General features: G+C 32.7%; 1 protein-coding gene across 1 annotated transcript; it reads left to right on the top strand.

Annotated features, from left to right (window-relative positions):
• The first annotated feature begins 6731 nt into the window (after positions 1 to 6731).
• Positions 6732 to 8300, top strand: LOC110794460 (defensin-like protein). The gene is made up of 2 exons (XM_021999445.2): positions 6732 to 6893; positions 7868 to 8300. Exons 1-2 carry the CDS (start codon positions 6842 to 6844, stop codon positions 8035 to 8037), a joined length of 222 nt encoding a protein of 73 aa, XP_021855137.1. The 5' UTR covers positions 6732 to 6841; the 3' UTR covers positions 8038 to 8300.
• The last annotated feature ends 15633 nt before the right edge of the window (positions 8301 to 23933 follow it).

Below are 23933 nucleotides of genomic sequence, written 5' to 3'. Positions count from 1 at the left end.
TCTCATTTTCAGGAACCTGTTACAACAGTGTTTCGGTTTCGATTCCGGTTCCCATTTTTAGAAACCTGTTGCAACAAGTTCCGATATGATTCTGATTTCTGAAATTTTAACAGGGTACCGTGTTGTGCTCAACCCTACCGCCAATTAATTGACAATTTATGAGAAAGTATTTTTTCTTCTTTATCTTTTTTAATTGGAAAAGAAATAGTTTTGATATGAGCCACATAAAAGGGATGGGTGATCACAATTATAATATTGGAACCACAAATATCTAATCCTATATAAGTAACCTCTAGTGTTGTTATCTTGCTCACTCACCAAATACAACTTCTACAAGTTAATTTCACTAAACATCTTCTTAATTAAGAGCTTAATTATGAAGCAATCAATGAGGCCTTTTGCTGCTCTTTTCCTTGTGCTCTTCCTTGTTTTGGCCACAGGTACATTTTATTCCTCTTCCTTTCTAAAACTTATAACTTATAATGTCATTATTTTTCGATCCTTGTACGTCGTATGAAGTATCAAATTAAAGTTCGAATAATAAGAAAACTAATCACGTCTTCTCTATAAATTCTAAATTAGTTTATATAGTGTATGTCACATAATTAACCACTTACTTTCATAAATTTTTAATGCTTCTTCGTTTCTTAATATCTGCATCATTTTGACTTTTCACACTATTCATTTAGAAATATGTTTTAAGATGATGATCGAGGATTTTCACTGGCCGTACTACTACTAGAGACATTGGATCTATCAAACCCCGTCTCTTATAAAACAAACATGTTGATTTCCTTGACCATTTACGATTTTTTGTTTTTGTTTTTGTTTTATGATGTGTTAAGAAATGAAATTTAAACATATACTGAGTATCTTATAGTATATCGAGCATATCTTTTGACATCTTACCGTAACTTAGCAGTATGTGACGTAGTTATCTAACTCGATCATTTTTTCTCCTTGTTATGAATAAAAAAGACATAGGGCCAAGAGTAGTAGAAGCAAGAATGTGTTCATCACCAAGTCATAGGTTCAAGGGAATTTGTACTAGCAGCAGGAATTGTGAGAACACTTGCAACAGCGAACGATTTTCAGGTGGTGAATGTAAAGGCTTTCGCAGAAGATGTATGTGCACGGGACCCTGCGTTTAATTAATTAACATAATTAATGTTAATTAAGTGTGTGCAATTTCCATCCTTAACCTTGTAGTTGAGAGGTGGATATATCATATATGTATGGTTATTAGTTGAACGATAATAAAATTGTAGCATCTATATGTTTGAATCACTCGGTTGTACCATTGTACGGAGTATGTTACTTTGTTAATCACCACTACCCCAATCGATTACTATTAATGAAATGATGCATGTACGTGTTTTTTGTTTGAAGTTCGATTGGAGTTATATAAAGATTTGTGATAGAAGTAATTTCGTAAGAACTTGATTTAACTATCTTATGTATTTATGTAGTTATGTTACGTCTATGTTTGAACGTAATGTTCTTTTTTAACTTATTACGTTATTTCGTATTTCATATACTTTAATTTTAGCTTGTTCGATCTAGTCACTGTAACATTCACATTTTCAATGCCAGCACTGATCAATGAAACTTTCTCGCATTAACTAATTAAACTTGAACCCAACATCAAATTCGGACTACTTGAACCCACCACTTGCCGCCTCCACCGTACCCAATATGTATTCCACAATCATTCCGACTACAAAAAAAACCAACTTGCTTTGCTACTTCTGTTTGAGAGAAAAGTTAAGCATGCATTTTATATCAAATCAAGTTGTGATATAAACCGGTTGCTTAACTTTTCCCTTGAAAATAAAAAGTAACAAGGAAAAATCAATCTATTACTATATATTAAAAGAGACACCAGGAATGACACGTGTCAATTTCTGGTGCGATTTTTTCCGGTCAAAAATTACTTTCCTAAAAAAAGTGTATCTGTTTGATTTTAGTTTTATTCTCTACCTTTTTTATATAAACTATTTATGTATGGAAACAAAATATATTTAGTTTATAAATTATGGCAATAATAGATACGACGTAATAATAATTATTCTAAATTGGCAATATTTTAGTCAATCGCTATATTAGTAATGGAAAATATATCACTCAATATTTTGGTCAAATTACCATATTAACATTTTAAATATGCAATTAGATGAATATGAATACATTTAAACGAGTATGTTATAAATGTTATAACTATGCAGTAATTTGGGAGATATATTCAGTTAAATATTTTGTGAAAAAAATGATCAAAATCCGTGCGTGCACGGGATCTAATCTAGTTATCAATAAAAAATAGTTGGATCAATTAATAAAATTAATTTTAAGCAAGGAATAGCCAAGGTGTGACTCAAGAAAATCGTCTCACTATTTTATATATCATCTCGTCCAATTTAATTTGTATTTTAAATGAGGATATTAAAGTTGTGGTTTTACCACGCCTAATTCCTCCGTAGTTGTCTTTAATTTTTCAACTATTATCCCACTTAATATATAATTTCTTGATCCACCATTGTGTTACGCATACATAATTCGTGTTAACACTAGCTTAAATAAAGATATTCACCTTTAGTAGATAGATATTAAAGGTGTGGTTTTACCATGCCTAATTCCTTCGTTATTGTCTTTAATTTTTCAACAATAACCCCACTTAATATATAATTTCTTGATCCACCATTGTGTTTAGCATACATAATTTGCGCCAACACTAGTTTAAATAAAGAATATTCACCTTTAGTAGATATGAATTACTCCGTTTATGAAAGTTCTTTATGTTTTCCGTTTTAGTATGTTCTAGAAAGTTTTTTACACTTTACTTTATACAATTTTTAACATATAAATTAAACATTTATACTCTCATTTGGCTCACTTTAACATGCAACTTGTAATGTTTTATTATAAGAATCCACCATAGCTTACCCACTCGCAATACTTTAATACGAAATATTAATTTTCATCCTCTCACATTGTTGTACAATTTATAATCACTCATTTCCCCATTTGTTACCCCACCAATCCACCATTACATGTTCACCAATATTCCTTAATTACCAGACAGAGCTTTCAGCAAGCAAGGCGAGGCTTGAGGGATGAAGGTCAATCGTCTAACACGCAAGGAAAATCAGCATCAGTTATTGATTTGGAAAAGACACCCCCAGAGGAGGATGCAGTGGTGACAGTTACCAGAGAGATAATGTTCGGCACAATCCCAACGACAGTTACTACAAAGACTCTAAATGTGGTTCGTGACAAGCAACATGGACAAGAAGTTTCGCGGACGGGCGAGTAGTTGGTTTAGCTTTCCCCCCCAACCCTATTTGGATGCAAAGCAGTGAAGGGATTGTAAAGTTAAAGGGTGGGGTAGTTTTTGGTAATCTAGATTTGGGTAGTATAGTTGTTTGCATTTTATCATGGATCGGGCTACAAGTTTTTGGGTATTGCCCGACAATCTTTTGTAAAGAGCCATAAACGATGACATGCTAATATAATATTCTCCGTTTTTGCGTTAAAAAAAAATATTTCTTAATTACCGTGTAAATAGTAAACATAAAAATCATTTAAGAACGGAGATAATAGTAGATATTAAACAGGGTAAAAAAAAATCAATGCGAACCCCTGAAGTTTGTGTACTATGGTCTATGCCTCTATGGGCTCTATAGCAATTGGCAAGACGGAGCCAAATTGCCTACTGCCAAAAAACAAACCGGTCATGTGGTACGGTTTATCAATATCAGACTTGTTTCACTCCTTTTTTCATTCTGACGACACCACAACATCCAAACGGCCCAGCCCATATTTATTTTTTACTAATTTTCTATGCATGTGATGCGTGCTTATAATTTCAAAGCGCACACACAATCACACTTATTTGGTTAATTACTTTTTTATTCATTTTTTTTTCTTAGTTTTAAATATTTGGTGATTTTGATATGTATCTTTTAAATTGATTCCCTTTTACGTAATACATTGTAATATAAAAAAGTTTTGTATTAAATTTATTTTAATTTTTATAATTTTAGTAAAGGGTGAAATAGGCCAATGAGTATTTACACCGTCCTAGCCGTTTCCTTATATAATAGAGATGATACTCAGTATATACTTAGGAAAAACATATTCATGTGGTATCTTGTTAGTTTAATATATATTTTTCATATGTCAATTGTTTATAATTTGTACTTATTGATAGTTAAAGATATTAATTATTCAAGTCTTGCATTGGCAAACGTGAAAAATAAGGTGTTGCAAGTAAAAAGAACCGAGGGATGTACATATTAAATTTTTTTGACATAGTGATTGAATACGCTTGTTTTGAACAAGAGGTAGAATTCTCAAATCTTGGCCATTCATAATTTTTTTTGCAAGGATGTTTCACCTAATGGAGGTCAGAATATAAGATTAGAATTAAAGTGCTCTCATTTCCACAGTTCGGCTAAACAAATTTTTGTTTAATTAGTGGAGATATCCATGCTATATCCATTTTCATTTCAAAAAGAGATATATGGTTTGCATAAGCTCCGAACTTGCAATCTCTAATTTCAACACTAATATTAATATAATATAGAAAAAATATCTTCTGAAAACACTCAAACAAAATTTCATTAAAAAAATATGATAATTATTGTTATTCACGAAATAATCCGGGACATCGCTCGGGCCTAAATACTAGTTTGAGATTATAATCCGATTCATCATGAATTTGAATTATTTGAAGGTGGGTTGGTGAAAAAGTAATCAAACATAGGAAACGATTAAATGATAGGGGCCCGTTTAGATACTGAATCACAATAATGCACGAGTAATGGACTCGTGAAGGTGCAGGCATGAAGACAACTTCGTACCCTAGACAACGCACCTTACTTTGTCTAGTTTTAATCAACCCATCTTTTTTGGGACATAATGTAAGGCCCACTCTTTTTCAACCCACTTTAAAATAATAAAAAACAGGAAGAAAAAAAAAAAAACACTAGTCACTCTTTTTCACTAGTCCACATTGGCTGGCTGGCTTGCTTTTTTCTTTCCTCATTTTCTTTTTCTTTTTGAATCAAATAATTAATATCATGATAGGTTTATCTAGTCAGAAATGCATAGTATTTCAAAATGTCAACTTTTTATAATTTAATATATATATATATAAATAGGAGTTTTTTGAAGAATTTTCGGAGCGCCATATAGAATTTTCACGTCATCGAGTATAATTAAATTATAATTAAATTAATTAATTAATAATAAAACAAAAATAATAAAAATACATTACCGTATATGAAAACCGATCCCCTTTTAAAAGATAGACCACCTAAACAATGAAAAATTGAAAACCCCTTTTAGACATAAACACTCCTTTTAAAAGATAGACATAATCAATGAAAACCCAAGATGACGTAAACACTCTTGCTATCCAAATCGCAATTACTCCGTATTAACAGTTTGAAACGTACATTTTCTTAGGACGTTTACTTAGACGTCGAACTCTAATTCTACGTGTGAAAATTTTATCCTACGATATTTACATTAGAATTTTACTTACATTAAACTATATTTTTTTTGTTATAAATATATGACTTTATATGTTCATCCATATCGCACTATCAACATAAAATTTCAAAGGGGAGTTTTTTCAAGAGAGCGTCCACGTAGGGTTTACACGTCAGGAAATATATAACTAATACATATTTATTAAAATAAAAATAAAAAATTGGTAAAAGATAATAACAAATAACATTACTAAGAGTCAAAATAAGATAATAATAGTATAAGGGGTAGAATTAGGGATAGAATTACAATAACATTAAAATTCTACCAAAAAGATAACTATTATAGTATATAATATATGTACGTCAATGTTGGTGTTGTGCTTTTGTCAAACAAAAAAAAATGCCGGTGTGTTCTGCTTGATATGGTCTAATGTCTATTGTTTCGAACCATGATACTCCGTATGTTATATTTATTGGTCGATCGAAGTGTATATACTCATGCAATCCCTATATGGCACCATGGTGGCATTCAATTCATGATCGGTATCTACGTTATGATAGCGCACAACTCCTTATGGGTTGCCACTATTATCTTCCTTATGTGTTCTTTCATTGGTATTTCTGCAAATCGGGCCGTTTTGCATAACGTGTTGTCCAAGTTACTCTCTGCAACAAATCTAAACCAAAATGGTCGAGCCTTGACCCCAAAAGTGGAGTATTGTGTTTTCCTCCCTCTTCATTGCTAAAATATAATTCAAATTAGTTTTTACATGGAGGTTCATTATTTCTCTTATTCGGAATCATATTGGCTCTGTTATGGAATCTATTCGATCGCGTCGTACCTTAAATGATAAGGTCGTGGTATTTTAAGATATATATACTTTGTACCTAATAATTAGAATAATTTCCAAAGCGTTTAATGACCACGTTATTCCGTTATCCCATGCCCGATGTTACCCAAGAAGGATTTCAAAATCCTTTACTCCGTACACGTTAACAAAATGTACATGATAGAACTCTTAACTTTCAATTTGCATTAAAAATATCAGGATCGAGCCTAACTGCATGCCTAATGAAAATTTATCTATTTAAACAATTATATTAACTTTCATAAATTTAGTAGTGATTAGGTGAGTCCACATGCATGAAGTTGCACTTATAGAAATTTCATTAAATAAGTTCCTAATATTAGGTCTTTGGCCCTTTTTCTTTTAGGGCAATATATTTCCTATATAAATAAGCCTCTATGGAAGTCGTGAGTTGTATCACACTATCACATAAACACATTTTCCATATTTTTCTCTCGACGTATATTTTCTTTCTAGAGCATAAGTTTGAAGCAGCCAATAATGAGGCCTTTCACTGCTGTTTTTCTGGTCGTCCTCCTTGTCTTGGCCGCAGGTACAAATTAAATCAATAACATAATAAATTAAATACAAATATTATCTTGTCAAATTTAATTACTATGATATAACGCACAACATAATCTCCTTGGATAATATTACTACTCATATAATTATTGTTATTAACTTGGTATAAGTACATACCGAGAAATTCTTTTTCATGGTTCAAATGCTCAGTGACGTAGCCAATGCATAACAAGTAGGGTCACTTGAACCCACTTAACTAAAAATATTTGCATAATTTTAGTTGATTTTTCATTAATTCATATTAAAAAGTACTTACTCCGTACATTAGTTGCTTTTTCATTAATTTTAATAATAGTGATCCTGTTTAGCACAATTTCTAGATCCACCACTGTAAATGTTCAATGATTTTTGTAACAATGATCTAAGATGAGGCCGGAGCATAATATATATATACCTTTTGGTTCACAACAATATATCATGGTACAAAACAATCGGCATATACAAATGTTGGTTAATCTTAATCCCCGAGTTTAATGTACTCCGTAAAAGGTTTAATCCACATATTATACTCTTCAAAACTCTACTTTCTCTTGTTATAGAAAAAACGAACGAGGAGAGTTGTCACGTTCTCAAATGTTTGTGCAATGAAACTTTGATTTTTGCAAAATTTTATTAATTTTATTCAATACAAGAATCTGTATCTTTAACGATAACCTAATAACGACGGGTCAAAAATTCCGTTGCAAAAGCCTTTTGCGACGGGGACAAACCACCAAACAAAGACGGGAACAACAGTCACAAATGTCGTTTACAACGGGTTAACGACGAGATTTTTCATTAATGACAACCCCTTTTATGATGGATTTGCGACAGAAAATCCCGTCGCTAATCAACGATTATTGGCATTTAGCGACGGGATTTTCCATCGTTAATGGTACTATTTCTTATAGTGACTGTATTTTATTTTATCAATTTACTAATTTCCTTTTTTTTGTTATGGTAAAGACGTTGGGCCAAGGGTAGCAGAAGCCAGAACATGCGAATCACCAAGTCACAAATTCAAAGGACCATGCGCTACCAACAGAAACTGTGAAAGTGTTTGCCAAACTGAAGGATTCCCAGGAGGTGATTGCAAAGGCCTTCGCCGGAGATGCTTTTGCACTAGGCCTTGCTAATTAAAAAGGGACGGAAAGAGTACGTAATTGTCTTGAAAATGTAACGGCCCGGGTTGCGAAAATTGTACTGGCCGAATGTTATGTGTTTGTGAAAAATAAAGAGTGTTATTTTTATTGCATGAATCTAGATAACTGTAGTACATCATGCAATAATATTATTGTACGTCCGTTTACTATGATTAAAAGGGGTACGTAGCTAATGTCATGTCATCGATCGTTGTTTGTGTTGAACAAAGCAACTTTTATCGTATCATTTTCCTTAATTTATACGACTACACGAGTACGATTTAATTTGTCAAATATATTCGCAGAATATGCTAGATGACTACACGAGTACGTATTGATTTAATTTGTTAAATATACTCGCAAAATATGCTAGATGAATATAAAAAGTATATTGCTTGAATGGAGTTGTAAGTTGTAGCACGTCTGCACGTACATAAATTTAAGGGTATAATGGAAATTAATATTTATATTATTATGAATATTGTTGACGATAATAACTTTTTTTTTAGATGGATAAAAAGAAACATTAGAATTTAGGAGCCCTTTAAACATTAGTTACTCGTATATCTATATCAATTACCTAGTATTTAAAAACTAAAACCATATATGCCATGTGTCACTTTGTTGTTGCTATCCTATTCTTCTACTTGCCACGTGTCTTCTCTTCCTACTACATGTCCAACCTTTTCAGTTTTCACCCCAACCTTTTGAGTCCTTAAGTCTTTCCCTATCCCCCCCCCTCATTCATCTCCAACCTTTACTCTCTCATTTAATTTAATCCATTTAATATAATTTACCCTTAAAATCAATGATAATGCACTCCTTCCCTCTCCAACTTTTGTATTCATCCGTTTTGCACCAAGAATTTTATTAATTTATGAATCAATTAATTAATCACTTAATTAATAAAGACTTTAATCCAAAGTATTTTGAGTTTTTCTTTTGTATCCATCCCCCTGCTATAAATATATGGGTTGCTATTCCATTTTATTTATTTGATTTGTAAGGCTATTAGAATGTGGAGCTTATGGGAGTTGATATGTGTGCAGTAAGTATTAGGTAATGTTCCATATTTTGTTGGTTTTTTTTTTAATCTTAATTTTTACTTCATGGTGATTGTGTGAATTCATGTTTACTATTATTTTTAATTTTATAATTATGTGAAGTCATGTTAACTGCTTTTTCAATCTTATTCATCTTATTCGTCAATTGTTTAAATTGATTAATTGGGAATTTTTCATGGAATTTATATTAATTGATTATTTGGTGACGATTACAGGAACCCATACAACTGGATTTGCTACAGAATAGGCATCTTAAGCAGGTAATTCGATTTTTTTGGAAGATTTTGGGTGTTTTATGCAATTATTGTAGATGATTATATGAGATTAGATAAATTTGAGATTGGTCAAGTATATGAGATTAGAGAAATTGGTTGGATTGATTGTTTCTAATTGAACTCTGAGAAAACTTATATATCAAAACAAAAACATGAGGAACTTGGTAGGTGAATTGACTCAGTTTAGTTCCGTTAATTAAGAAATACAAATTAGGTATACATATAGTTTGGAATGTTGAGTAAAGTTGTAGCTATTTTCTAAAATAATACATGTTGGCGATTTGAAGATTTTAAGATGCTCTTCTTGAACTGGGTAAAACGGGCTTTAATTCCTTACCTATTAATCAGGAAGACGAAAGATACAATACATTTTCCATCAACCAAGTGAAGAGAAACTCGAAAAAAAATTACCAAAGGAAAAACAACCTTAAATTGATATTCAATTGTAGGATCATTACTTTTTTTTCAAATTAAATGATATGAGTATTTTTGCTAGGATTTGAATAAGTAGAGTTTGTGAAAATGTAGTGTGAAAATTAGCAATGATTCGATCCTCAATTTTCGGACTATAATTTGTAATACTAGGATAATTTTGTACCTTGAATAATTTCTTTATTTTAGTTCTAAATTGGCCTAAAGAGGTTTTGGATCCTCTAGAGTTCTAAAATAACTTTACAAAGTAGAGTTTGAGCATATCAACCATTGAATGAAAAATCAATGGTTCATATATTATCTTTCCAAAATTCTCCCTATTTTTTCACATCAATATGAACCATTGATTTTAAAACCCAAATTCTTATATGAGACTGCCCTCACCATCAACTGATGGTGAGACCAGTTCACACTTGCGAATTTAGGTATATATGTTACTTCTATAGTTTAGACACGTTACTTTTTTTTATATAATTTTAGAGGAGGTACTTTTTTTAGTTTAGGTATGTTACTTCTATAGTTTATACATGTTACTTTTTTTATACGGAGTAGTTTTAAGGGAGATACCTTCTTAGTTTAGGTATGTTACTTCTATAGTTTAAACATGTTACTTTTTTTTATATAATTTTAGAGGAATTACTTTTTTTAGTTTAGGTATGTTATTTCTATAGTTTATACATGTTACTTTTTTTATACGGAGTAGTTTTAGGGGAAATACCTTCTTAATTTAGGTATGTTACTTCTATAGTTTAGATATGTTACTTTTTTAAAAAAATAATTTTAGAAGAGGTATTTTTTTTAGTTTAGGTATGTTACTTCTATAGTTTAGACATGTTACTTTTTTTTTTATAATTTTAGATGAGGTATATTTTTAGTTTAGGTATGTTACTTCTATAGTTTAGACATGTTACTTTTTTTTTATACGGAATAGTTTTAGGAGAGGTACATTTTTAGTTTAGGTATGTTACTTCTATAGTTTAGACATGTTACTTTTTATTTTTTATTTTTTAGAGGAGGTACTTTTTTAGTTTAGGTATATTACTTCTATAGTTTAGATCTGTTATTTTTTTTTATAGCTTTAGGAGAGGTAAGCTATTGGTTTCGCGCTCGTCACACCATCAAGTTGATGTGTGACTGGTCTCACAGGAGACGCGCTGTTTTAAAATGTATGGTTTAGATACAACTCTACCTTGTAGAGTTTTATTAAAACCCTAGAGGATCCGGACTCGCCTAAAGACTAGTTATTATTAGGAAGTATGTTTTACATTTGAGCTTGGGAATATAATGGCTTTTAAGTTTTAACCTAGTAGGCCACGAGGATAGTGGCTACGAATCCAACGATTATGAAAGGTAACAATAATCACGTGCTTTGATATAAATGGAGTGATTAGTATGTGTGAGGTGTGAGGTGTGAGGTGTGAGGCTAGTGGAACACATGTTTTACTGGTCCGAATTTAAAATGGGCCAAGGAAAATTCATGCCAAGCGGCCCAAGACGTCAAGTCAGATTGTGCAGGCCCATACACATCACGACTCATACGAAAACGTGTTTAGTGTCTACGGGCACCTTAATTAAAAAATGATGTCTTTTACAACCCACGGCCTGGCGTGCCTCACTAACGAGTAACGACCTCTCATGTTGTGTTGGGCAAACACTATGGCCATGTCAATCTATGGACTTAAGTATGGTACACCCAAATAATATATTTCCACCGTTTATTTTTACTCGCAACGCTGATCACTTTCACGCATGCCAATGCACAAGTAAAAAATTATAGAAAAAATGATATTTTAGAAATACACATTGAGACGAATCTAACAAGATCCAACATGATTATGTTTTTATCTTACTTATAAATCATCAACAATAATCAAAGTAGAATTTGTGAACAGTGTCAAAAATCTAAACGTTGCGAGTATTAAAAATGGAGGAAGTATGTACACAAGGAAAATAATATGACATAAGAACGTGTGATATATTATTCACTTTTTTGTTATCTAGAAATATACGTTGTGTTATTTTACTTAATTAAAAATATACTCCGTAAATATAAATAAATTATGTTATTTTCATGTAAGGTAATCTTCTTTTAGCTAAACACTTGTATTCTTAAGGTTTATTATGCTTCGTGTGCACCATGATACATATACACCATCTAAATTGTGTCGTCCAATTGAGTCACAACAAATTCATTTGGAGTTGAAACCAAATTTGAAACTCAAAACCCTTTCAACATTAGGCCCGCCTGGCCCCCGTAAATATGTGATATGGATCAAACGAGTCTAGTCAAATTGAATGAACATGAATATGATTCTATGACTTGAGATCAATCAAGAGCCCAAAGTTTGCAAAACGTCAATTTTGGGATTTTTCGTGTCACTAAATTTGGGCTATTTGGGCCATTTTACTTGGCAACAAGAGAACGTAAATTCATGATTGTGGCAGTTGACTATTTCACAAAGTGGATCGAAGCAGAGCCAGTGGCAAAGATAACGGCTAACTAGGTGAAAAAGTTCATATGGTAGAATATAATAACACGGTTTGGCTTCCCACAAGCAACAATCTTTGATCATGGAACACAATTCGACTGTGCACCGTACCAATACAATGTTTCCTTGGGCTATACAGAGTAAAGTTTGCACACTCGTCAGCCTGCCATCCTCAAAGCAATGGCCAGGCAGAGGCAACTAACAAGCAAAACATGGCGGCATTAAAATAGAAATTGGAAGACTATAAGGGAAAATGGGCAGATTTAATGCCAGAAGTATTATGGTGTAACAGAACGTGTAGGGGAATACAGTTAAATACATATTAACATGTGCGGAACAATCCCCAAAGTCAGGAAGCATGTATAAAGTAGAGATTAAGCAAACTTACATTCGAAGCGTGTTTTCCCTAGTTTATCGATTCACGAACACGAACAAAGAACTCCAATCGTCGTTCCTCTATTTGGTTCACCGACACGTTCAGATCCGTCTTTAGATTCGTAGCTTAGACAATGCTCAAGAGTGTTTTGCTTTTTGGGAAAAACAGTATGAACGAAGGCAAAACTGAACTTACGTAATATTAGAATTAGGTTAGGGTTGGTAATACATTAGTTGTGTGTTGTGTGTTATAAGTTATAACCCTTAGTATATAATGTGACCGGCCAAGGCACAAGGCCTCAACCAGCCACAACACACGCACACCGAAGCCCATAGCATCACGCGGGCATCGCAGCCGTGGGCCTCACTACTTTGCTCGCTGCCTTGCTGCACTCCACGCGCGCACATAGCCGGCCTTGCGGGCTGGCTTCTCGCTGCATGCGAGCTGCTGGCTCGTTGGGCCTTGCGCGCATGCGCGCTTGGCTCGATGGGCCGACAGGTTCGTTGCGGCTCGTATTCGTGACCAACGCCTTACGGCTATTATTTATCGTATCGTACCTGACGAATCACCGTTGTACGATGCGATTATTCGTTTCGTCTAGCTTATGAATATTCGCGATACGATATACGATTCCGATCCAACGTCATATCGTATATTTATGTTTTTCCAAACTAATTCCCGAAAAGCTATTAAATGAATTTCTGATTCATTAAATACGGTGATCTGTTACATGCCATTGGTGACCTTATAGGTTCAGTCAAGAGTAAGCTGTGAGCCTAATATAGATTAGAACTCACTGATCGGAAGCATTGCTCCAGCTAGCTGTTCCGATCACTTGATCTCACTGAATTAATTGTTTGTAATTAATCTGAACCTTGATATTAGACTAATGCACCTTGGATGAATGACACATTTCCTTCAGTCTCCCACTTGTCATTCAGACAAGTGTGCATTCACATTCCTTTATTTGTCGCTTAGTGTTACTTGCTGAACATAAGGTAAGATCCAAGCCATCCTTATTAGGTCCAGAAGTGTTTCTCGGATTACTAAGTTCAACTGTTAAACTTTTACAGAAGGTTAAGTCTTAACCATTCTGAGCACGGCAATGCATTTTCACAGTATCTAACTCTCCTAGAGGCCTTGTTACACAACAACACCATATCCTATCAAAGATAAGAGGACAATCCATTCTTGCAATCTATGAACACTCACTTTAATTCGTAGTACACCTAATAATTAACTACTTTTATAGCCTTATTTTACGATGCGACGTTTTACGGGCATTAGAGCGAACTAATTCTCAGCAATTAGAAAACAATTTTCACTTGTTTAGAAACTTGTGCATCAGTATCCCTTTTCAAAGCCTACCTCACAATCTCACATGGGTTCAAGATGAACCAAAAAACGTGTCAAAATATGATGTTATGGCATGTACGTGTAGCTTGGTTAACACATAGAGTGTTCCAACGTCTCCATTTGTCTAATATCTCTTCTCATATAAAATAAATTGTAGTTGTAGTGTTTAATTCATAATCTAAATAAGTTAAATAGTGTTCATCTATTTTCCTAAATCAATTCGAAGTTCTCTTTTGCTCAAGTATAAGTCAAGGAAGTCCATGAAGCCCTTTGTAGTCTTTGTTCTTGTTTTCTTGCTTGTCTTGGCCTCAGGTACATCATTCTCTACTCCTCTTAAATTGTTGTTCTACAGTATTATAGTACGTGCTAGTAGATATTAACTAGCTCAGTTGATAAAACCTTCTTAAAATGTTATTCTGCAATGTTATAGTGTTTGCGAATGTAGTTGGTAAAGTTGATCCCTTTAAAATGTTGTCATGCAATATTATAGTGCTCTCAGATAGATGTTGAGTAGCTTAGTTGGTAAAGTCTATTCGTGTAAAAAGTTGTTTAGCAGTATTATAGTCTTTGTGAAAAGATGTCAACTAACTTAATTAGTTAATAAAGTATCCTTAAAATATTGTTTTGCAGTATCACAGTAGTTAAATTGCTAACTAGTTTAGTTGATAAAATTTAAAAGAGTCTATACTCAAGATCTAAGATCATGACGTCATGTTGTCATGCAATATTATAGTGCTCTCAGATAGATGTTGAGTAGCTTAGTTGGTAAAGTCTATTCGTGTAAAAAGTTGTTTAGCAGTATTATAGTCTTTGTGAAAAGATGTCAACTAACTTAATTAGTTAATAAAGTATCCTTAAAATATTGTTTTGCAGTATCACAGTAGTTAAATTGCTAACTAGTTTAGTTGATAAAATTTAAAAGAGTCTATACTCAAGATCTAAGATCATGACGTCTGCCCTATTTTTCGTCTTGTCTTAGAGCAATATCAAAGGGGTCTTATTTTAAGACTTTGTTTATATGCCAAGTCAGCTTTTCACTAATAATTAATTACTCGTAACTAAATTTTGTCAAGACTTCTTCAGACTCATCCAAATTTAGCTCTTCATCCTTCAAACTCATTTAAATTATCTCAAATAATATGACGTCTTAATATATATATTTTTTTAATTAACTTACATATTGAGTTTTAACTCGAGTCAAGACTCGAGTTGAGTTTTGACTCGAGTTAAAACTTTGTTAAGATTAACCCACTCCAATACTACAAATTTATATCTTAAAACTTTATTAAGACTAATTCACTTTAATGTTACAAACTTATATGTCTGTTCTTAAGACTAGGTGAGTCAAGACTCAGAGTTGAGTTTTGACTCGAGTTAAAATTTTGTTAAGATTAACCCACTTCAATACTACAAATTTATATTTTAAAACTTTGTTAAGACTAATTCATTTTAATGTTACAAACTTATATGTCAGTTTTTAAGACTAGGCGAGTCACATGCCATGTCAGCAAAATTCAAATCTTAAGATTTGGCGCTGATGTTGCTCTTATATTACTTGTCTATACCGGAAAAAACAAATGGTGTGATTAGGGGTGTTATTATGTTAATGACCGGTTTCAACTCGAGATCTTAATTAACTAGCCTATTATTACCAAATTTTATGCTGATTTTGTGTGATGTGTAGACGAGGTGGGCCCAAAAGTGGCAGAAGCTGGATTGTTTAGGCGCAAGAAATGCGATATACCTAGTAAAACTTACAAGGGAATGTGTCCAAGAGACTCGAACTGTGACTCCACTTGCAAGTCCGAGGGATTTCAAGGTGGAAATTGCCATGGCCTTCGTCGAAGATGCCTTTGCTGTAAAAGCTAACGGGTTTACCCTTCATCAACAATAAATGACTCATGTTGTACTTTCTCCGTCTAAAATTAATAGTCATGTTTCATCGAACTACTAATGTAACAACTAATATTGGATGGAGTAACTGAGTACGAGTGTACGACTAATGTGTATCGTTTTTTTTTTACAATAATAAATGGAGTGGGTCAATATATGTATCGTTTCTTCAATTCTTCAAAATAATTAATAAAGTGGGTACGTAAATGGTTGAAGTTTGAACATTTTTATGCATGTCCGAGAAAAATCGAAAACGTAAATCCATTTATTAAGGGAAACAACGAGAAAGGGTAATTTCAGACATTTCACCCAAAAAATAACTACAAATGAAAATGATGTAAGTATTGCGAAATATTCCAACAAAGAATATGACACAAGTGTTGTGAAACGGAGTTAGTATATATGAAGTATAAGGTTATTTGACTTATTGCTAGATATAAAATAAAATGTGCTTGAATGGAGTCATAACAGGAATTAATTTCCTACTTATATTTCTTTTATAAGGAGTTTTTGTCAGAAATGACCTTTTATAATCTAAAAATTGTGACAAATGACTTTTTTTTTAAAAAAAGTTGTGAGATAGGACTCAAATCAGATTGTTTTTGTTGTGAATAGGGACCAATATCCGGTTTCAGCGATCAAAGCCAATTTTCCGACGTTTACCTTTACGTGCACGGCACGTGTCCTCATTTAACGATTTTTTTTCTTCAGTTTTTCCTTCCAAGAATTCCCCCCCTTATACTAACTAAGAAACATTAAAAAAAATCGTATTCTCTCTCTCTTAACTCTGGCTTCTTCACCATTTTCTTCCTCCATTTTTTCTTCAATTCGTTCTTTGTATTGTAATAAAAAAAATATCACTCAATCCCCTTTGATTTTCGTGGTATTTCATGCGCTTACTAGGACACTACATTGATGATTCTTTTATATAATTTCAATAAAGCTCATGGAAACAATTTCCAAAACCTTCCGCCTAATCAAAATGAAATACTTCCTCGCTCCGTTTCGCAATAGATGCATCATTTCTTTTTTCACGTATCCCAACATGCTTATTTGAACATTAATATCTCTAATTGCGTGTAAGTAAAAATTATAAAAAATTGATATTTGGAATTCTCGCATTGATACGAATTTAACAATATCTCACTTGACTATGTTTGTTTTTACATAATGTGAAAGAATAATTGTCAAATTTAGTTTATGAATAGTGTTCAAAAGAGAAACGATGCATCTATTGCGGAACGGAGGAAGTATAACTTGATACTTTTATTATCAATCTTTAGAATTAAATTGACAGAGATAGCAAATTCTTATTCCATAAACTTGCAAGTACCGAATGTAAAAGCCTGTTCCAAAGTTAGGTTGCAGAGACAAAATAACCCTCGGGGTTTAACGAGTCAGGACTCAGGAGTTGCTTATGTTACTAGTTTCATCATAATTCTAATCATCTCCTAGTTGGCGCAATTCTCGTGACTTGTGCACTATTCTTCTCATGAACGATGTCTGATAATCCATGTCCTCAAGAGGACCACTAGTTGATGGTATGGGGCAGGTCCTTCCATGCGTTGTCGCAGTCCCACTTGACGTATGAGAGCTGTTTGTAGTCCCCGTCCTGCTTGGGGTATGAGAGCTTGAATTGAAGCTCGCTAATACAAATGCGCGCTAGTCCTTGAGAATGCATAAGATCTTCCTCCTGTTTCATACTCTGACTTACTCTTGTATAAAAAAATCAACAAGAAATTCATTTTGTATAAAAGAATCAGCAAGAAATTAATTAGCATATAAACCCTTATCCCAAGATTCACAAATTGGATAAATTGGACGAAAAAATTTGGGGCTTTCACTGTTACTTTGTACGAATTCTATAAAAATCAAAGGGGATGAGCGATTTTTTTTTCATTACACGACAGAAAACGAATTGAAGAAAAAATGGAGGAAAAAAATGGGGAAGAAGACAATCAAGAGAAGAGAGAATATCGATTTTTTTTATAATGTTTCTCAGTTAGTTAAGAGGAATAAGGGGCCAAAGGGGGGAAATTCTTGGAGGGAAAACCTAAAAAATCTCAATATGGGGTCACTTGCCGTGCACGTGAAGGTCAACGCCGGATTTTTTTTTTTTTGAAACTAAAATTAATTTATTAATAAAAACTCATACGACATCTACAAAAGATATCTGAATCTATCAAATACATAACAAATCGAATCAAATAAAACTCGTTTTCTGCAAAACTACGATCACCGCGCGTCGAACATCTTGTATACCCTCTAACACATCGTTGTTTGATACAAACTTCAACGAGGGGGTCTTTTGATCTGTTGTAGTTTTGATATTGAATTAAATCAGATTCAATTGATTGTAGACGTAGAACTGACTTCTGCTGCGACACCGCACAAATCTTCATCGTTGAATCAATTTCTCCAGCGAAATTAATAATATTCTTCCCTCTTACACCAGAAATATAGGATTCTCTAATCCTAAGAAAAATCCTCCCTAAAAGGAGAAGAAAAACCCTGTCTTTCGAGGGAGAAGAGTTCCTCGCACAAGGAGGAAGTATTATTAAAACCCTACAAAACAAACAAAATTAAAGAAAGAACAACAAAATAAAAAGATCGGGGCTTTCCACCGATAAAGATCGATGGAAGCCCCTTCGAAATTCACTAATGGAGGCTAGGGTTTGAGAGGGGGAGGAGGGAGAGAACGGCTTGCATAAAGTTGTCAACGCCGGAATAGTATTCTTTCAAGATTATAACCTAATTTATCTTAGGGAATAAAATAAGAAATTTTAATATCAATAGAGGATCTATGTTTTGGTTAATAATATTGACGGAAACATTTTATATCTTGGTTTTTATTGTTCTACTACGAGGAGTTCCCACCCCGTTCGCCGAGTAGATTAATCTTCCGCGAGAGTTTGCATGGGTACCTCAATGGGCTGCATCACTCCCAGTTGAGATTTTCATTTTATATTTTGGTAAATACTTTGAAGTAGGGTGATAACGACTATGTTTCACGGTTAATTTTCCTTTATACTTCGTTTGGGCTTTGACAACCTCTTTTTTTTTTTTTTTTTTTTGGTGCGAATGAGCCACAAAGGCGGGGATGAGAATCGATCCCATGATCACCTGGAACCGGAATGAAAGCTCTAACCAACTGAGCTACCCATTACTCTTTTTGACAACCTATATTAATTATCAAGTGTGGGGATGTAAACGAGTCGAATCAAGGAGTATATTTAAAGTTTGCCTACTGTCTCAAACAAAAAAAGTTTGTCTACTGTTGGGCTAGCTGATGCAAGTTTAAGCCCAACTTGATTCACCATTTTTTCATACTTCGTATGAGCCTTTCTTAAATCCTAATAGCAATACCCTATATTACTACGGAGTACTACGCATTATGATCTAGAGTTAATCGCATTTTAGATAATTGATCATGGTGTACAAGGAGCTATAATGCACCCTAAAAATATAAGTATAACTTAAAGAACATACCTAACGTAAAATAAACATGAGTTTTAATAAAAAGTGAATTAACATATTGCATGTTCTTTTGTTGTAATTTTCTTTTACATGTGTATATACTTCCTCCGTTTCGAAAATATCGCACTATGATTGACTTTTACTTCTCTAACCTTTACTTTGACTCTTAATATCACAAACCGTGTGCAAGTAAAAATTATAAAAAGAATAATATTAAGAAAATATATATATCGATACAAATCTAATATAACCCCACATGACTAAAATTTTCTTACTTACGAATTACAAAAAATTGCCAAAATCATAGTGTAAATAGTGTAAAAAACAAATGGTGCGACATTTTTGGAACGGATGAAGTATGTTATTTTAGGTGCTCACCATACTCATTATGTACCATTGTTCATACTTAGCCCACAAATTAGAGTAAATTTTATTTTAAACCAAATTTGAATAGAAGTTCCGTATAAGGTACATAATATACGCTAACTATGTTTGTCGATGAAAGGCACGGGGTTACCTAATATGTATGACCATGTGATCAGTGATGGATCTTGAACAATTTTAAGAAAAAGGACAGTAGAAAAATTAAACAATGTAGCATGTATGCAATTTATACAATAAAACACAAAATTTTGGGGGAGCTGCAACTAAACCTGGCAAATCTGACCCAAACCCGAAAAACTGACCCGATTGATCTGATCTGTAACCCGAAATTGATCTGAAGCGACGACCCAAAATTAACCTGAAAACTAAACAGAACCGACCCGAAACCGAAACTGACCCAGAAATGATTTGACCTGAAATGACCAGATATCCGAATGACCCGAACCAAAGTACCCAAAAAGATCTTCACCCGAAACCGAATATTATTTAAATTTTTTTATTATAATTTTCATTTTATTAATTTATACTGTTTTGAATTATAGGAAAAAGATTTTGTTAATATTATGATAGTGACCACCAAATCTAAAAAGAAACAACCTAATCAAAACTAAAAATCCAAAAAATTTGATCCAATTAACCCAAAAACTCGATCTAACCAAAAAAATCTGATATAATCCGAAAACTCGATCCGATATGAACGATCTGATACGAATTGATCCTATATGACCCGATCCAATATTGATCCGAAATCATGACGAGAACCAGACCCGGCCCGATTAAAAAAAACCGAACTCACCCAAAAGCCGAGAATTATGTTTAAAAAGGTTGTACGAAGTTTAAATATTAGGAAAAAGAACGTGTCACATTTATAGTCATGGTGATTCATGAGATCTGTAACATGTACGTGTAGCTTCATTTAGGCATTGGTATTTGCACCAAAGCACCATTTGGCAATTGCCATGCACACCATCTTCCCTTATAAAAGTAGCTTTGTGTCTGTTTTCATCACCAAATCAAAACAAAACAAAAAAAACACACCATATATTTTCCTAATTATTATTGAATTTTTTTTATCAAATAGTTCAAGTTGCAATGAAGCCCTTTGTAGCTTTTGTTCTTGCTTTCATGCTTGTCTTGGCCATAGGTACAACTTCCTTGACCTTCCTTTGAATTAAGGGTGTCTGTTTCATAATATATGCCTCATTTTAATTGTCTTCGTTTTAATTGTCTTCGTTAGACGAAATGCTTAACATAAGTGCTATTAGTCTAGCTAGTACTCTGTACTATAAGCATAACTATAAGCATAATGTACTTCCTCCGAGTTGATTTTTACACTATTTACATATTAATTATACTTTAATTATACTTTGATAATTGTTGGTGATTTATACCTAAGGTAAAACATAGTCGTGTGGGATCTTGTTAATTTAATATGTCTCGTTAAAATATTAACTTTTTTATAATTTTTGTTAATGAGAAATAAATATATTAATGATCAAAGTTGTTCATTATGCATGAAAGTGACAAACATTACAGAGTAAAAATGAACAGTGGAAGTATATCTTAGTCACTTCTAGCAAAAGGTGATCAAAATTTGGGTCTGGTTGGGTTTTAACACATAACACATAAATCATAAATCATGCCCAAAATCATAAATTTTGTGCTGGTTTTGCGGGCCGAAATGGGGTTTTTAAAGCAGGATTCGGGTTTTGGTCTAAAAATGCATATTTTAGGCTATTTAAATCCACACTTTTTTGGGCCGGATTGGGTTAGTGGCCGGGCTATAGTTGACCAAGTCTAATCTTCAACTTATTTTAACGTGGGATAAATAATCTTTAATTCACATGTGGGTTAATCTTTTAACAGATACGTAGTACTCCCTCCGTTTCTTATTGTTGTATCCGTTTTCATTTTAAGCGTTTCATATTGTTGTATCCATTTAGAATCTATTCTATTTTTGGACATATATTTTATCCTAAAATACCCTTACATTTCTATCTAATTACCAAAATACCTAAAGATTCTACCCATATTCCCACCTAATTTTCCCCACCCATAATATTTAATTTTTTTCCCTACTCCATATACCCACTCTCTCACCTCCTTTATCACCCATCATTATCACTCCTCTCTCTTACCTTATTTCTTTATTATTTTCCTACTCCTTTATTTATTATAATCTCTTACACCTAATCATTTCTCTTACACTCAATCATTACACTTATACCCATACAAATCAATATTTCAATTTTCTTAAAAACCACAGCAGATTCCAAATGGATACATCAAAAAGAAATGGAGGGAGTACTTCGTACATGATATTGAACGAGGCCTTAGTGTCTATGAGATGTTTTAGTTTTCCATATATGTTTTTGCTAAATTTGATAATTTTAATTTTGCATGTCTAATTTGTTGATGATATTTGTTGTTGTGTTTAAAATTAAAGAGATGGGTCCAAGAGTAGCAGAAGCAAGAATGTGCACAAATCCGAGTAGAACATTCAGGGGACCATGCGTTAGTGACCGGAACTGCGAATCGTCGTGCATGGGAGAGGGATTTCCCGGTGGAAGTTGTCATGGCTTTCGTAGAAAATGCGTCTGCAGCAAGCCTTGTGCTTAGACGGCCTTCCAATTTCATCTTCTTTTATGTATTAGTCTTGTACCCTCGTAATGGAGGAGGAAACAAGCCAGGGTTATAAACAAATGAAATGTGCACGCTTTATGTACTTTGTTTATTTATGAAAAATTAATAAAATGTATTATCTCTGTTCTTTGAAAGTTTTTTTTGACGTTTTCGAATTTCTTAGTAAGAAAATCTTGATCATAAATTATCTCTATTATACTACCTCCATTTCACAATACTTGTATCATTTATTTATTTATTTTCAAGTATCCCAACATGCTTCTTTGAACATTAATATCTCTCACTGCGTATAAGTAAAAATTATAAAAAATTACGGAGTAATATTTATAATCCTCACATTAATACGAATTTAACAAGATTTTACTAGACTATGTTTACTTTTACATAATGTGAAAGAACAATTGTCAAAGTTAGTTAATGAATAGTGTCCAAGATGCATCTATTGCGGAACGGAGGAAGTATATACTAGTCAGAAGCATGTGCTATGCACGTATTGGCTTAACGTACATTTATAAATTTTTTAAACTTGCATATTGTAATGCACTAAACACTAAGGTCTTTATAGACCATTACAAATATTAAACTAAAAGTCGAATTAATATATAATGCAAGGGTCCTGTGCTCGATCTTCTTGTAAGTTTTACTATTCGTACGGAGCATTAATTAAGTTGTTTTCTACTATTTATAACATAAAAGACATTTAATCAAATAAAAGTTTATCATTCTTATTCGCAAGTTAAGAAATGTATACACCTTGCTCTATTAAAAATCGCATGGAGTTATTCACATTTTCAAAAAAAAATATTATACATGTACACTCTCTGTTTTTTTTTAAATGCATCACTTAAAATTTCACATTGTTTATATTGACTTAGATATTTTACTAATATATACAGAGTAATAATCAAATGTTATTATGTAAAATGTTGTTTCACAATGCATATTTTCTTAATATCAACTTTTTATAATATTTACCGATAGAAAATAAAAGATAATTACTTGTCAAAATTATGCAATGATGAGTGCATGTGTCGGTTTAAGTGGATATATTTAAAATGAAAGGGAGGGAGTATTATTTATAGGAGGGCATTAAACTACAGTTACATAGTTGTAGCTTACAAGTTACAACCATTTAAATTTATGAGTGAACGCTAGCTAGCTTCAATGACATATGTGGGTTTTATTGATCTGTATAAATGATTTGAATTTATTTTGAGCAATTGTACATACCTTGTATGAAGTTTCTGGATTTGTAACTGTATGCATAGTAGGATGTCTAAATAATCAAGATTGCAAGTTCATTTAATTTCGTTACTTATAAACATACTAGAAATAATGCCTCAAAATTATCTTAAGATCCTCCTACGTACCGTTACACTGATACTTAATACCTTCGTTTCAAAATGATTTTTATAATTACATTTTTCATTTTAATCTGTTTCAAAATGTTCTTTACATTTTGCTTTATACTATTTTTTGACATGAAAATTTACTACCCTAC

The sequence above is a fragment of the Spinacia oleracea genome, chromosome 5, assembly GCF_020520425.1.
Source record: "Spinacia oleracea cultivar Varoflay chromosome 5, BTI_SOV_V1, whole genome shotgun sequence".
NCBI classification, from domain to species: domain Eukaryota; kingdom Viridiplantae; phylum Streptophyta; class Magnoliopsida; order Caryophyllales; family Amaranthaceae; genus Spinacia; species Spinacia oleracea.
The sequence above is the reverse complement of the archived record's forward strand: the minus strand, read 5'-3'. Positions and strand labels throughout refer to the sequence as shown.